This window comes from Mustela putorius, unplaced genomic scaffold, assembly GCF_011764305.1.
Source record: "Mustela putorius furo isolate JIRA1106 unplaced genomic scaffold, ASM1176430v1.1 tig00003863_pilon_pilon_pilon, whole genome shotgun sequence".
NCBI lineage: Eukaryota > Metazoa > Chordata > Mammalia > Carnivora > Mustelidae > Mustela > Mustela putorius.
This window is the reverse complement of record NW_025422015.1, coordinates 24,118,917-24,134,792: the sequence shown is the minus strand read 5'-3', so window position 1 is coordinate 24,134,792 and position 15,876 is coordinate 24,118,917. Positions and strand designations below refer to the sequence as shown.

Here is a 15,876-nt window from a genome sequence, read left to right as displayed (position 1 = left end):
GTGGAAAGAAACAGTGACTTTGTATTGTCAGGATGTCCATCTGTAGCAAGGAATCCAATAAACTGCTAAGAAGTGTCCTCATTCTGCCTTACATATGAAAGTGGGAGACCCTGAGATTTCAAATTACAATTAGTTTTTGTAGAGTGAAAAACTGAGAGGCTGGCAAGGGTTAAAGGGCTATTATTCACACTAATTTTAATTAAGTGACTCCAACTTGATCAGACTATAAAACACTTATTAACAAAAGTATATGATTAGCAGTATTATAGTCCCTGACCCTAGAATTACATTTTAATTTCTACCGACACATTTTTATGTCTCTCAAACTACTATACTATGTATGGAAACACACATGCATATACATACCAGTAATAGAACCTGAATGCACACTTTTTATAGAGCAGCATATGAATTATCTATCACGTATATTCAGTATGCTTTCCTACATGTTCTATAACAAAAAAGGAAAAGATGCTTCTTCCATTAGTCTACTTGATTGTTATAATTTTCTCATGAAAAAAGGGTTCCTTTTTATTGTGGAAGAATTGGGGGCTTACTAATTGGTATCCATGTTGAGAAAAATTCCCAGATCTTATTATATAATGCCATCTCTCCTGAGGGCAGTAAGTCATTTTGAGGAAACTGAGCTGAAAATAATGCGGTTTTGTTGGCTGCGATAATGATCATTGTATATCGTTATTCTAGTGGAGCAAAGTCTGTCTGTTAATGGTAAACAAAATGAGATGAGAGTATATGTGGATGTGATCATAAGCTCTGCATATCAAGTAAGGCAAGGAGAATTGGATTAAAATTCAAAAGTGTCTTCCTATTTTCTTTATGGAATACCACTTCTGAAGAGATTGTGGGGAAATTATATACACTAAAATGTTAGTTCATATTTTACAGTAGATAATTAATAAGCAATTATATTTGTGGATGATGTATTCTTCCAAACAATATTTATACTATGGCTTTTGCAATTTATACAATATTTTGTGAATATAATTAAAACTAGTAATCTCATTTTAAAAAATTATGGTAAAAGGTTAATCCTCTTAAAAAAAACAATTATTATGGCACTTTTAAGTGTTCTAGAAAACTCAGAGTCATTGACTTTGGCCCATAGTTGTGATGTTATTAAAATGCCCTCACATGATGTAATGGATTTAAATAATTTCTATTTTGAATGGTAGAGAGCATTTCTCTACACAGTGGCTTATATATCTGCAAATCGATGAGCATAAAAGTAGTGTACTATTGAAATGATATTCTCCCACATTGTTTTTGTTCCCCTTCAATTTTGATCTTTGCCGCAAAAGACTTTTTATTTTGCTAAGATGGCACAGATGACAGAGCCAGCCTGACTGTAAGACTAGAAAGGCCCTGTTTTGCTTCTCCTTTGGCAAGTGTGGTTTAATATGAAGCGTGAACAAATGTAACTGAAAGAGAAGACAGAGCAGAATATAAATAGATGCCTCCTGAAACCCTGTATCTGTGCATCTGTGACATTAAGTAGCATTTTGAAACAACATATGGATAAAGGGAAATTTAATACTACAATTTTAAAAATCATCTCTGCTATGCCTCATAAATAAACAATTTTTTTCCCAATAATATGTAAAATAGCATTTAGTCCTTAAAAAAAAAGAGAGAGAGGGAGAGAGAGAGACCTAGAGTTTGTTAATACGAGTTGTGGGCACAATTAAGCATCACCTTACAGCTTGTTACCCCAAGATGCTGGCATACCTGCTTCTTGGGAAAGGCTCTTCAGTGAAAATCTGCCTCTTTATGGAAATGCAAATATATACAAACCTATTATTAACACAGACATACCCACAGCCCCCATCTGAATAATAATGAGACTCTTTGGAGTCACAATTTTCTATTTAATAAATTCTGAGTTCTCACTGCTGAATTTCCTTGCAAGTCTGTTTCCTCATAACAAGCTTTTGTTACAACAACAACAAAAAATGTGAACCTTACATATTTGTACAGAAAACAACCAATTGGAGTAGATACATATGATGTGTTGCACTACAAAGGCTTTCCAACATGGACCTGGATTCCTCCGGAGTGCCAACAGCAGATTTCTTATTATGCTTTGGTCTCGTCTTCGGTGCCAGTGACAAGATTTTTTTTTTTTTTTCCTGGCTGAAATCTAATTACTAGTGGGGCTGGCAGGATTTCATCTTGTATCTACACTACAGTTATAGAAAAACATTTTTTAATCACCTTGCATTCGAGAGAAGGAACACTTAAAAGGAAAGCTTATCATCCTGGGAGAGGGTAGCGTGAAAAATATACAAACATTGCCCCCAGTGGGTTTTGTGAGTTCCTCCCAGATACTCACTGATGAAATTTTTCCCCGTAGGTGTGCAGAAGGCTATTTTGGACAACCTTCTGTACCCGGAGGATCATGTCAGCCATGCCAGTGCAATGACAACCTTGACTTCTCCATCCCTGGCAGCTGTGACAGCTTGTCTGGGTCCTGTCTGATATGTAAGCCAGGTACAACAGGCCGCTTCTGTGAGCTCTGTGCTGATGGGTATTTTGGAGACGCCGTGGATGCAAAGAACTGTCAGCGTAAGTCCTGAACTACTGACGCCCCTGACAGAATTGATGCATTGCACCTCAAAGCAGCTGATGAGTTCTTGATTGGGGATTGGAGGGAAGGAGATGAGGTGGATACATGTATCATAGAACCAGAGCCTGTATACAGAGTCTGCACCTTTTAAAATATTTCTTTGTACGAGTAGAGTCCATCCTTTGAAAATCGCTGCCTTGTCAAAGGGTTGTTGTTTTTTAAATGACGCACACATTTTTGTAGATGTGTGCAATGAAGATTAGTAAAACAAACTTGTGCCCACAATAGGAGAGAAGACTAGAAATTAGGTAAGCCCCATTTATCCTTATTGTGTATCTCAGTGATAATCATTTTCTTAAAATGAATTTATCTGTCCCTGTGATTGCTTTGGTACCTGTTTATAGGTGTTCATCTGTTATGCTTTCACATGTGAACTTTACATTCTTGCATTTCATAATAGGTGTAAAATTCTGCCCATATTTCTATGCAGTGGCATTTGTAATTGTTGAATAATTGACCTTCACCTTAGGACTATTCACAGAATGCTATTTCCGCATTTCCTTTCACAAAATTGGCTATTGTAGGGCCTCACCCATATTAATCAGTACATTTCTCCTGTCACCTCCTCCTCCTTAGCTGTCTTATTTGACACTGCATATAATTTACTAATGCTTCATATTAGCAGTAATGGGAAAAGGAAAGCTTTCTGTGCAGAATCCAGTGGAAGGTGAGTCCGTGTCTGCACCTGAGCATTTTTATACCATCCTTGACTTCACCTGCTGCCATAATCTGTAGGTAGGTCAGGTTATAATATCCACAGTTCACTTCTGCCCACTTCATTATATAAGAAGGGGTTCTTCCAGTCATTCAGTTGGGACCTAGGAGCTGCAAAATTATAGAAACCACTGTAGTGTCTTGTTATTGTCCCTGCTCTAAGCACCAAAGACCAGGTAGGAGACCCCATTTCAAAAACAAATGTGCCTTTCTTCTCACAGGTTGGGAAGATGAGTGCCAGATTTTTGTACTTTAAAAATGACAGTTTGTTAAATTAAAAACAAATCACTCTCACTCTCATACTCTGGTCTCTTCAGATCAAGTAAATATTTCACCTTTTATTAAAAAGCCACAAACAAAATCCATAAATCGCTCTCTAGAACAATAAGCATTGATGACTATCACCTATAAATTGGAATTTTTTTTAAAGCAAAATTTCCAACAGGCACAGTAGTGCCTTTAAACATTGTAGGTTTTCTTGTGTAAAATCATAGGAAGCTTAAGAAATTCTCCCATTCAAAGACATCATCTAAGATCTACAGTTTCTAGCTACGTACCCTGGACAAGACCGTTGGCCTCATGAAGATTCAGTTTCCTCATTTACATAAAAGGTCATGATTTTGTGCGGGGGGGTGGGGGGGTGTGGATTAAAGGATCTAGCCACAGGGAGTACCCAGTGCCCTGCCGCAGGGGTCAGGGCGGCTGGGAGGCTCACACATGGTAGCTCCTTTGGCAGTAGTGCTCGTGGTAGTTGTATCTGTGTTTGGCTCATTTTAGGGCTCTTTTTCTATCTTCCAGTAGTTCCCTCAATAAAGTTGAGGAGATCTTTCCACTCATTTTATTGTGGTAAACTGGGGATCTATGGAATAAGAACATGTAGGAGAATATGGTATAAAAACATTCTTAAACTATCACCAATTTTATACCACTTGCTGTGAAGTACATATAGAAATGATTAGGGTTTTTAATGTTCTTCAGCCTAAGAAATATATTATCTATTTTTATAATTTTTCATATATTTTATAGCTCATCTGTGCATAGGTAGTAAACCCTCAAGAAGAGAAAATTCATGATAAATCGTTATTTTAGTTTTCTTTAGGTTGGTTCATGGAAAGTATACCACTACAAAGAAATACATTTTTTCTTTTTAAATATATATGTTATAGTTTGGGTCATATATTTCTCTTAAAAATGCCAGTGCTTCTATTTTTAACTTTTTGAGAAACCTCCATACTGTTTTCCAGAGTGTCTTTACCAGCTTGCATTCCCACCAACAGTGTGAGACGGTTCCCCTTTCTCCGCATCCTCATTAACATTTGTTGTTTCCTGTGTTGTTGATTTTAACCATTCTGACTGGTGTGAGGTGATATATCATTGTAGTTTTGATTTGTGCTTATCTGATGCTGAGTGTATTAAGAATCTTTTCATGTGTCTGTTAGCTATCTGGATGTCTTCTTTGGAAAAATGACTATTCATGTCTTCTGCCCATTTCTCAACTGGGTTAAGAAACTGGGTTATTTATTTTTGGGGGTATTGAATTTGATAAATTCTTTATAGACTTTGGATCTAACCCTTTATCAGATATATCATTTGCAAATATCTTTTCCTATTTCATAGGTTGCCTTTCAGTTTTGTCAATTGTTTCCTTCACTGTGCAGAAGCTATTTATATCTTGATGAGGTCCCTATAGTTCTTTTGTTTCCCTTGCCTCTGGAGATGTATCTAGTGAGAAGATGCTATGGCCAACATCAAAGAGATTCCTGTCTGTGTTGTCCTCGAAGATTTTGATGGTTTCATGTCTCAGTTTAGGTCTTTCATCCTTTTTTTTTTTTTTTTTTAAACATTTTATTTATTTATTTGACAGAGAGATCACAGTAGGAGAGAGGAAGGGAAGAGATCACAGAGAAAGGAAGGGAAGCAGGCTGAGCAGAGAGCCCGATGTGGGACTCGATCCCAGGAGCCTGAGATCATGACCTGAGCCGAAGGCAGCAGCTTAACCCACTGAGCCACCCAGGCGCCCAGGTCTTTCATCCTTTTTTAATTTATTTTTGTGTATGGTGTGAGAAAGTGGCCCCATTTCATTTTTCTGCATGTTTCTGTCTAGTTTCCCCAACACCATTTGTTGAAGAGACTGGCTTTTTTCCCTTGGATATTTTTTCCTGTTTTGTTGAAGATGAGTAAACCATATAGTTGTGGGTCCATTTCTGGGTTTCCTATTCTGTTCCATAGATCTGTGGATCTGTTCCAAAGATCAATGTGTCTATTTTTGTGCCAGTGCCATACCGTCTTGATGATTATTACAGCTTTATAATACAACTTGGAGTCCAGAATTGTGATGCTTCCAGCTTTGCTTTGCTTTTTTTAAGATGGCTTTGGCTCTTTGGGGTCTTTTGTGTTCCATAAAAATGTAAGGATTGTTTGTTTTAGCTCTGTGAAAAAAAAATATGCATTTAATGCAGTCCCAATCAAAATGCCATCAGCATGCTGGTGGCATTTTGATTGGGACTGCATTAAATGTATATATTTTTAGGCAGTGTATCTATTTTTTAATATATTTAGCTGTTCATTTTTTGCTATATTTAGCAATATTTGTTCTCTCATTCCATGAGCATGGAATGTTTTTCCATTCTTTGTGTCATCTTCAATTTCTTTCCTAAGAGTTTGATAGCGTTCAGAGTATAGATCTTTTACCTCTTTGGTTAGGTTTATTCCTAGGTATCTTTTGACTTAGGGTATAATTGTCAATGGGATTGATTCCTTGATTTCTCTTTCTGCCATTTCATTAGTGGTGTACAGAAATGCAACAGATTTCTGTACATTGATTTTGTATCCTATAACTGCTTTTGTTATTTTATTTATTTTTATTTATTTATTTATTTATTTATTTGACAGAGATTACAAGTAGGCAGAGAGGCAGGCAGAGAGAGAGGGGGAAGCAGGCTCCCCACTGAGCAGAGAGCCTGATGTGGGGCTCAATCCCAGGACCCTGGGATCATGACCTGAGCCGAAGACAGAGGCTTTAAACCCACTGAGCCACCCAGGCGCCCCCTGCTTTTGTTATTTCTAAGATGATATCAATTTATGGTAAATTTAATCCTATATTCTTCATTCTAAGAAAAAAATAACTTCTAGATTATGTGGAATCTTAAAAATTGAACTATAGTATATATGAGATTCACATAAAGAAATTAAAATTATATTTTAAAAGGAAGTATGGGGAAAGATGGCAGCTACACTTGTAGTGAACATAGTATAATGTATAAACTTGTTGAACTACTACGGTGTTCACCTGAAACTAATGTAACATTGCATGTCAACTACTCTCATTTAAAAAAAAATTAATTTAAAAAAGAAATTTAAAGTATATTCAACATTTCTACTATCAAATGAAATAGATATTTACAGAAAATATTGTGTTAGCTTTTTCTCACATCCCTGCTATTGAGTATGCTTTAGCGATTATTCCCTAGGGAAAATCTCAGCTGCTGCTAAGGCCAGTCCCTCAATGGGTACCAAATTTGTATCAAGTTAGCAGAAACTGAAGGCAAAATTGCTGGGAGAAAAATTCAGCCATTTTTAGGAAAGCAGTAAAACTAAGCCCAACCTTGAGTCAGATGAACAGGAAAATAGCATAGGCCAATGGAATAGCTATTTATAATGTATTTTTAAGTTGTGCTCAAAATCAAAGTATCCAGAGACATGAGGCATTGCACAAAATTTACCAAAACCACCTATGAATATTCTAAATTCCTGTGTCGTCTCCCCTTGTGTCAGTGCGTTTATAGGTACCACTGAAAATACACTTGTAGGTACAGAGTGAGCCATTAATTATGTTCTGTTTGTGAAAATACCATTTAATTTTAGACCGATTTATTATATATCTCAGAATAGCATCAAACAACTTCATAACACAGAAATGACAAAAGAGTACTTAAACCAAATGTATTGAAAATAGTATATAAGTTGCAAAACAAAGTGACTTTTAAAAATTATAATGGTATTTTCCTAATAGACTTAACACAGTGTTTTCATCTTATACTCTTTTTAACTGGATATATTTGACATATAACATTGTGTAAATCTAAGGTATACACATGTAACTTTGATATACCTATATATTACAATATTACAATATGATTGCCACTGTAGCAATATTTATTCTATTACACAATATATACAATATACACAATATTGTCTATATTCCTTATACTGTGTATTAGAGCACTATAGCTTATTTACTACTTATTATTTACTACTTGCAAGTGTGAACCCTTAAACAATAGCAGTTTTATGCCCCACCATCCATCCCTTGGTAAACTACCATTTTATTACCTGTTCTTTATGGGTTTGATTTTTTTTCAGATTTCATGTATAGGTGGTATCATGCAGTAGCTGGCTTTCTTTGTCTGACTTATTTCACTTAGTATAATGTGGTCAAGGTCCATCCATGTTGTTGAAAATGGCAGAATATTCTTCTTTGTCGAGACTGAATAATGCTCCATTTATATACACCATACATTTTTCTTTTTTTTTTAATCCTTTCATCCTTGATGGACATTATTTCCAGATCTTGACTATTGTAAATAGTACTGCAGTAAACATGAGAGTGTATATATCTCTTTGAAATTCTGTTTTCATTTCCTTTAAGTGTACATCCTGTAGTAGGATTGCTGGATTGTATGGTATTTCTAGCTTGAATTTTTTAAGGAAACTCCACCTTGTTTTCCCAAGTGGTTGGACCAATTTACATTCCCACCAACAGTGTGCAAGAGTACCCTTTTCATCACATTCTTGCCAGCATCTGTTGTTTCTTGTCTTCTTGATAACAGCCATTCTAATAGGTATCGGGTGATATCTCATTGTGGTGTTGATTTGCATTTTTTTGGCGGTTAGTGATGTTGAATCTCTTTTCCTGTGTCTGCTGGCCACGTTGATGTCCTCTTTGGAAAAAAGATCTGCTTAGTTCCTCTGTCTTACATACTTTTCTAATCTTAAAGGTGTGTGTGTTTGTTCATATATGTGTGTCTACATACACACACAATAGATATAAAATAATACAGATTATATAACATTTATAAATTCACTCTCAAAATTGGGATAATAATGATTACAGTAATGTTTTAACAACATATTATATGCCAGGCATTATGATATAGCTTTACATGTATCATCATCAAAACTCAATTCCAGCATTACCATCTGGGGGATATTATTATTTAGTAAGCTTCTTAATACTCCAGGAAGTGTTTTCCCAACCACAGATCACTCTTGTTTTTTGCAGCTTGTCGCTGTCATGTCAACAGCTCCTTCTCTGAGCGTTGTGATGCCAGGACGGGACAGTGTGAGTGCAAACCTAACGTGCAGGGACGGCGGTGTGATGAGTGTAAGGTAAGGAGCAGGAGCTGATGAAGAATCACTTCCTCCTGGAAAATGTTCATGAGGCTTCAACGATGTGCGTAGTAAATATATGGAGAGAGGAGTTCAGGATCATGCAATTCTATATGTACCAGCACTGGGATCATCGAAAGGTTTTTTCCAAAATAGAAAAAAAAATCGCTGAACTTTAGCTTTTGACTTCAATGTATCTTTCCTTGGCAGTGAATATGTGGAGTATTTGTGCAATTCAGATGTTTTTGAAACAAATAGCGCATCATGTTAGTCCCAGTCTATGGTGAGTAAAACACTCTTTGCTCTTATGCTGGCAGAAGGAAATGCATCACACCCTTTGTTTTTAGCAAATTCTACTTAACTGAAATTTCCAGTAGAGAAGCTAATCCACATATTTTTAGAGACATTGTTTTTTCTAAAAGGAAATAAAAGAGTCCAAATATGTTGCTCTCTGTTCTTGAACATATCACCCTGCCTTCCGGATGGCAAGCACCTTCAATCCCTCCACGAGGGTGACGGAGCCACACTACCTCTTTCTTATAAATATGTATTTTGGTGATAAATGCTGTTCAACAAAACAAGCACTTCTCAGATGGCAAAGTGGTCTCTCTGTAGGCAGTTTGAGAATATCATCTGCGTCAATCTCTTGAATAATATCAAATGCTCTTTTGTTCCTTTGTTTCTATTTTCTGTTGGCTTTTAAAGCCCAGTATGTGGTGGGAGCCAGAGAAGCAATTCTGTGTGCTATGTGACTGCAATCCCGTTGGCTCTGTGACGCCGTGGTGTGATGGGACAGGAAGATGTGCCTGTAAATCTGGCTTCGTAGGGCGACAGTGCCACCTCAGCATGCAGGCACAGCGGCAGGAGGAGCGGTCACAGAGAGCGCAGCGGGTGCTGGGGCCTCCTCAGAGGTGGGCTGTCAGCAGCTCCAGCGGGTGCCCTCGGGGAGCCTATCGGGCCCCCGCTCCGGTAATCCCCGAGGCAGTGCATGGCTCATGCCTCCGCATGTCATGTTCTGTGTGCTGCAGTGGACCTTCCCCGATGGCCTTGTTCCCAGTCGTGGTTGCTCAGTGTGCCAGCTGTAAATGTAAACACTAGGCAGTTCCTGCTTCCAGCCTTGCCTTTGGAAGGAGCTATATTGGTGTATTTTTTTTTAAATATTTTATTTATTTATTTGACAGAGAGATCACAAGTAGGCAGAGAGGCAGGCGGGGGGGGGGGGGAGCAGGCTCCCTGACAAGCAGAGAGCCCAATGCGGGACTCTATCCCAGGTCCCTGAGATCATGACCTGAGACGAAAGCAGAGGCTTTAACCCACTGAGCCACCCACGCACCCCTATTGGTGTATTTTTAAAAGTATATTCAAGTTTCATAAAAGTCCCAACTAACCATGGATCTGGAGAAATGAAAGCTTATTTGTAGAAGCCTATGATCTTAGAAGTGGGAGGACTTGCAGACATCATTTGGAGCAAATTGACTTCTATGAATGAACAAATGAAGGGATATCTAGCAGAGAAAGTGATTTTCCCAAGAAAATGTAGCCCACTGCTCTGTTATTCTGGTAACATTTCATCATAATTGATGGCTTTGAGACTTTTCCACATCATAAGTTTGCCCATAGTTACCACAAGTCACACATTTTCACATCCTACAAATATACCACATACATAAAGTAAGGAAGCATGTTTTCTACTACAGAAGTTTAGCACCCCACCGCCCCCATCTTAAAAGGCAAAAGAAAGCAAATACTGAAAGGAAGAGAGAAAGGGAGGAAGGGGAGGGAAAGGAGGAGGAAGGAGGAAAACTAGGTCCAGGACCCTGCTGCAGAGTTACAGGACACAAGACCTGCCAGAGAAGAATGACAGCCTGTAGGGGGAGCAGTAGGTAACGGATAGAAGAAGGTGAGAGTAATGGAAAAAGCAAAGGAATAGAAAAGGGGGAAAAAAACCACATTATTTTTAGGTTCTTTGTTGATATTTTAAGAACACTAGTTCTGACACCAGACTGCCTCAGGTCCAATCCCAGTCTTACCACATCCTAGCTGTAAGACTGTTCCTTCCCTCTTTCTGTACACAAACCCATTGTGTAGGGTTTTTGTCAGTTGGATCCTTCAAGAAGCAGATGTGAAGAGATTTGGGGAGGAAATGCCTATAAAAGATGAAGGAGGAGAGAGCATGACGAGCAGGGAGACTTCTGTGGTGCAGGCCAGATGGAAGTGAAAGAAGAAAAGGAAGGATTCTTCCAAAATGCCAAATGCTTGCCTGGCCGAAGGGGAGTGCCCGAGCACCCTTTAGCCATTAGAGAGGCATCCTGGATTGGGCAGGAAGGCTCTAGTAATTTATTGTCATCAGTCTTTGACTGGGAGAAGCATGTCCTGGGGTGAGCTCTCCAGTGGATCCACAAGAGAAAAACTGGAGGATGTCAGCCCACCGTGTTCCCACTGCCGATTAAATTACTTGACCTTTCTGGGCCTCAGTTTCCTCACTCTGTTGAAAGGTGATGGAAATAACTACTTCCCGGGATTGTCTGGAGGATTAAATGAATTCATGTTTGCAAAGGGCTTCAGAACACTGCTTGGCACCCAGCAGGCGCAATACATAAGTGCTCATTGTCATTATTACCCCAAGTGAAAATAATTTCTGGGAGACCATCAGACTTCTCATTGACACTGGGTAGGGACTGTTTCTCATTAATCTCGGTTACTGACTAGGAACGTCTACTTTTTTAATTTGTTTACTACAAAAATTTTCCCTAGTCTCTGAATTAAATTTTTGTACATTAAATTCATTAAAATTTTGTTGATGAAATTTGTTTCTATAGTGTAACTTAGCTCTTCAAAGTTACATTATTTAAATATTTGAAAAGTATGGTAGAGATATTTTTTCTTACTTTTTTTACATAATGAACTTTGAAATTTTCTTAATAACTATGACTTGAAAGTTTATTTAATACTGTATAGATATATCCATTAAAGATATATAGATATGCCAAGTGAAAAAAAATTTAAGAAATAAAGATGAACTTAACGTATTTTCTCTACAATTCAGATATCTAAGTTAAGAAAATTTAGGAAATATATGCAAAATACTTTGCATAAGAAATGCAAATATATTTATGATTTGAATTTTTAAAAACAATTTTAATGTAGTATGTTCTAGTCTTTTTTTCTATGTACATATGTTTCTAGTTGTGTGTGCCTGAATGGTATGTGTGTCGTTAGAGGTATATAATTGGAATAAAAGTGTGTATATAATTTTGTATTCTGCTTTTTGAAATTTTGCATAATGCTATGTCCTAAGCATATTCCTCTCATTAAAACTGTTTCAAAACAGGATTTTAATGTTGGCATATTATTTTATGGCATGAATGCTATAAATTTAATTTAATTCATTCAACTTTCTAACACTGAGAAGTTACTCTCATAAATAATACTGTAATGGGCATGCTCATACTTTAACCCATTTTCTCAATTTCTGATTATTTCTCTAGGTCAGGTATAATATTATAAATAAAAAGCATATATGTCTTAATCTTTCCTTATATAGTGAAATTTAATTTCAAAATTGTATGTTAAGCCATTTGTTACAACTGATACTTTCTTCATTTATTTTTTAAATTTTGTTTCAGTATCAGTAGAGTTAACATATAGTGTTACATTAGTTTCAGGTGTACAATATAGTGATTCCACAAACACACTTTCTTCTTCAATAATATGATGACATCTGAATTTGAACTGGAAATAAAAATAAAGCCAGCAGTAAATACAAAGATTAAATGATTATTAAACTCTATCAACCCATTTTATACTTAAAAACCAAAACTGTTCTTAGCTATACTCATTTTAAGAGAGTAATTTTCAGTGTGATTTTGTTTTCTAGAACTGTTTTTCATACTGTTAACAATAATGGCAAGAATATATAATGAGCCTTATTTGTTTCTCTTTGGGTGGCTCCCATTATATAGCAAGATTTATTCATACCAGGAAGTAACTGTTAAGTCTAATAATCCCAAATAGGAATTATTTTTTTACAAAGAAGTAATTACCAAGACTAATTTCCCAGATTAAAATACCATAATAATGTGACACACTTCATATTTTAAAATACAACCCTGTTGTACTTTAAGTAGGATATGCACTTTCCATTTTTCTAGTAGAGGTAATTTTTAATCCATCCACACTTTCTAACATCGTCACTATAGGTCAGATAACATGTACTTCAAGCCAAAGCTGGTAATGAAAACCGATCATAGAAAGTTATTTGTTATGCAAGATAAGAGATATGCCTAAGAATAACTCAACAGAGAATAAAAGTTTTCTTTCATCTACCTAATCTGGTGCTTTGATGTGTGCCCTCTCAAATCAATTTTAGTTGTTAAAATGAAACCCTAGAACCTAGATGTTCGTAAACCAATTATTTTGTCAGCATAGGCATAAATCTCTAAGTTATATCTATAATGTAAGCCCTAGAATGATAATTAGAAGTATTTATGGAGAGATGACAAAAATTAGATCAAATATTAGAGGAAAAACATTAATTTTAACTGTAGGCTTCTGGTCAATAATATCGAAAACATTTTTAACAAGCAGAAGGAGTTCATAAGGTCTCAAATTAATCAATTCAGATTATTAGGAATGAAACAAGTAAATGTTTCACTTAAAATATAAGTAACACCCCCTAGATTAGTTCCCCACATTGCTGTTAAAATCTTGGAAAATATAGGAAAGACTGGTGAAAACATAGCTGACAGGAAGGATAGTTTACCCTAATTCTGCTATAAACTCTGATAAAATTTTAAAATAATCATACTCTTCTTTTTGGATTTTGTAGAAAAGGATCCATTGGTCAAATTACAACCTCATTGTCCTAACATCAGTGAAGAACCTCAACAATCCATAGGTTCCTCTTTCCTACCTTACGTTTTCGTGTTGTGCATCTTGTTTCATAATGAGTTAATTAATTTAAGTTTAATTTTTCTCTTTCCTTTTCTATGCCAGCCTGAAACCTTTGGCCTACAATCGGGGAGGGGGTGTGTTCCCTGCAATTGCAATTCTTTTGGGTCGAAATCATTCGACTGTGAAGAAAGCGGTCAGTGTTGGTGCCAACCTGGAGTGACAGGAAAGAAATGTGACCGCTGTGCTCGTGGCTATTTCAACTTCCAAGAAGGAGGCTGCACAGGTCTGTAAATAAAACTAAGCCCTACGCGTTCATTCTCTGGTTTTGGCATTTTGGCAACTGTAGCAATTCATTCTTCTGCATTCCCAGAGTTGAAAGCAAAGGCACCTTGACAACAAATACATGATCCAAAATATTTAAACTAATAAGTAATGTATATTTATTTTAAATAAGCTAAAAGTATATTGCAGTGTGAAACATTGCCCTATAAATAACAGCTTGCAAGTACTCAGAAAATCCATCAGCAGGTCTCAATTCTGCTGTATGCCTCCCTGTCTGTGACCGCCAGTCACTCACTCAACGGCTGCTATAGCCTAAAAGTCAAATATTCAGTTTTTCTTTTGCCAGCGTTCTCTTAGTTTAAACTTCACTCTCAAGTTAATGCAGTTCAATGTTCCCTTTCCCTATTGCAAAACTGTTACAAGGATCAGAGAAGTGAATACCATTTTCAGGTACAAAAAATACATTTTCATCTACTTTCATGTTCCTTGAAATCTATGATGGTCCAAGAAAGAAACAAATTAGTGCTAGGTATTTGCTAGTTCTTGGGGAAATGCAAGAAGATTTGTAACCATGATTTCCCACAAGAAGTGTTCTCATGTTCTTCCCACAAATCATGAATTAAGAAAATAGGAATTAGCATACTACGGATGAAAGTGAAGATTGAACATTAACCTTGATTTATATGCCACTAATTTGGAATTGACTCTTATTCCAACATTCACTAGGTATCACCTTTGCCCACTAAACTCACTGATTCAACACTGATGATACTCCTCTCAGTACCATGATAAATGCATGGTAAGATTTTAAAAACATTATTGACCATTGTAGCAAATTAATGTAAGAAGTGGCAGGAGTAATATCTCACATTGTTTTATATTTTATTTTATTTTTTTTAGATTTTATTTATTTATTTGACAGAGAGAGAGAGTGAGAGATCACAAGCAGGCAGAGAGGCAGGCAAAGAGAGTGGAGGAAGCAGGCTCCCCACTGAACAAAGAGCCTGATGTGGGGCTCCATCCTAGGACCTTGAGACCATGACCTAAGCTGAAGGCAGAGGCTTAGCCCACTGAGCCACCCAGGCACCCCTTTTGAATTGTTTTTAAAACCATACCTTTTGGATATTCTCAACCACTTTCAATATATACTTTGTATCATAAAGATAAGCCATTATGTTATTCTGAAAGTTATAACTGTAGATCTTCTAAGAATCTATATATGATCTCTAAGTCAATATCTGTATATACTAGAAATTAAAATGCTGTATTTTAAAATATATTGTTCTTTTTTTAAAGATTTTGTTTATTTATTTATTTGAGAGAGAGAGCCTGAGCAGGAGGAGGAGCAGAGGGGAAAGAAAATGGGGAGAGGGGAGAATCTCAAGCAGCCTCTGAGCTGAGCACAGAGCCTGAGGCAGGGCTCAATCCCAGGGCTCTGAGACCACAACCCTAGCTGAATCCAAGAGTTGGACCCCCAACCAACTGAGCCAACCAGGCGCCCCTAAAATTTACTGTTCTTTAAATCCAACTCTTACTAACGAGTTCAGTTAATGTGATTTAATGTAATGATACCCTGCATTCAAATACATTCACTACCAGAAACTGTAAGAGAACATTATCCAAAATCATGAAATGGGGATAACATTAAAAATGCAAACTTAGTAGCATTCAAATCCAGAGAAATAAGATAGAAAATAGCCCCAAACAGACAGGATAGCATTCTGGTTGAAGATATGACTTCCACCAAATAGCTTGGATTGGTTTAGTGGCTCCCTGGGTAACTAGTTATGTGACCTCAGCTGAGTGACTGGGTCCTGCTGTCTCTCTACAAAATTCATCTATTTAATCAAGAAAACAATGACATCTAGCTCATGCTTTGTTTTTTTTTTTTTGTTGTTGTTGTTGTTGTTTTTTAGAATTAGTTGAGTTAATGGCTTTAAAATATGTAGAGTACT

At 36.7% G+C, this 15,876-nt stretch overlaps 1 protein-coding gene across 5 annotated transcripts in view; it reads left to right on the top strand.

The window, feature by feature from the left end:
* The window catches only part of LAMA2 (laminin subunit alpha 2), a 637,158-nt gene that overhangs the window by 384,909 nt on the left and 236,373 nt on the right, over nt 1-15,876 (top strand). For all 5 annotated transcript variants that reach the window (XM_045066381.1, XM_045066380.1, XM_045066378.1 and 2 more), the window contains 3 exons: nt 2,372-2,583; nt 8,640-8,746; nt 13,742-13,922. In XM_045066381.1, coding sequence (XP_044922316.1) covers nt 2,372-2,583; nt 8,640-8,746; nt 13,742-13,922 — 500 coding nt within the window. The remainder of the gene's footprint in view (nt 1-2,371; nt 2,584-8,639; nt 8,747-13,741; nt 13,923-15,876) is intronic.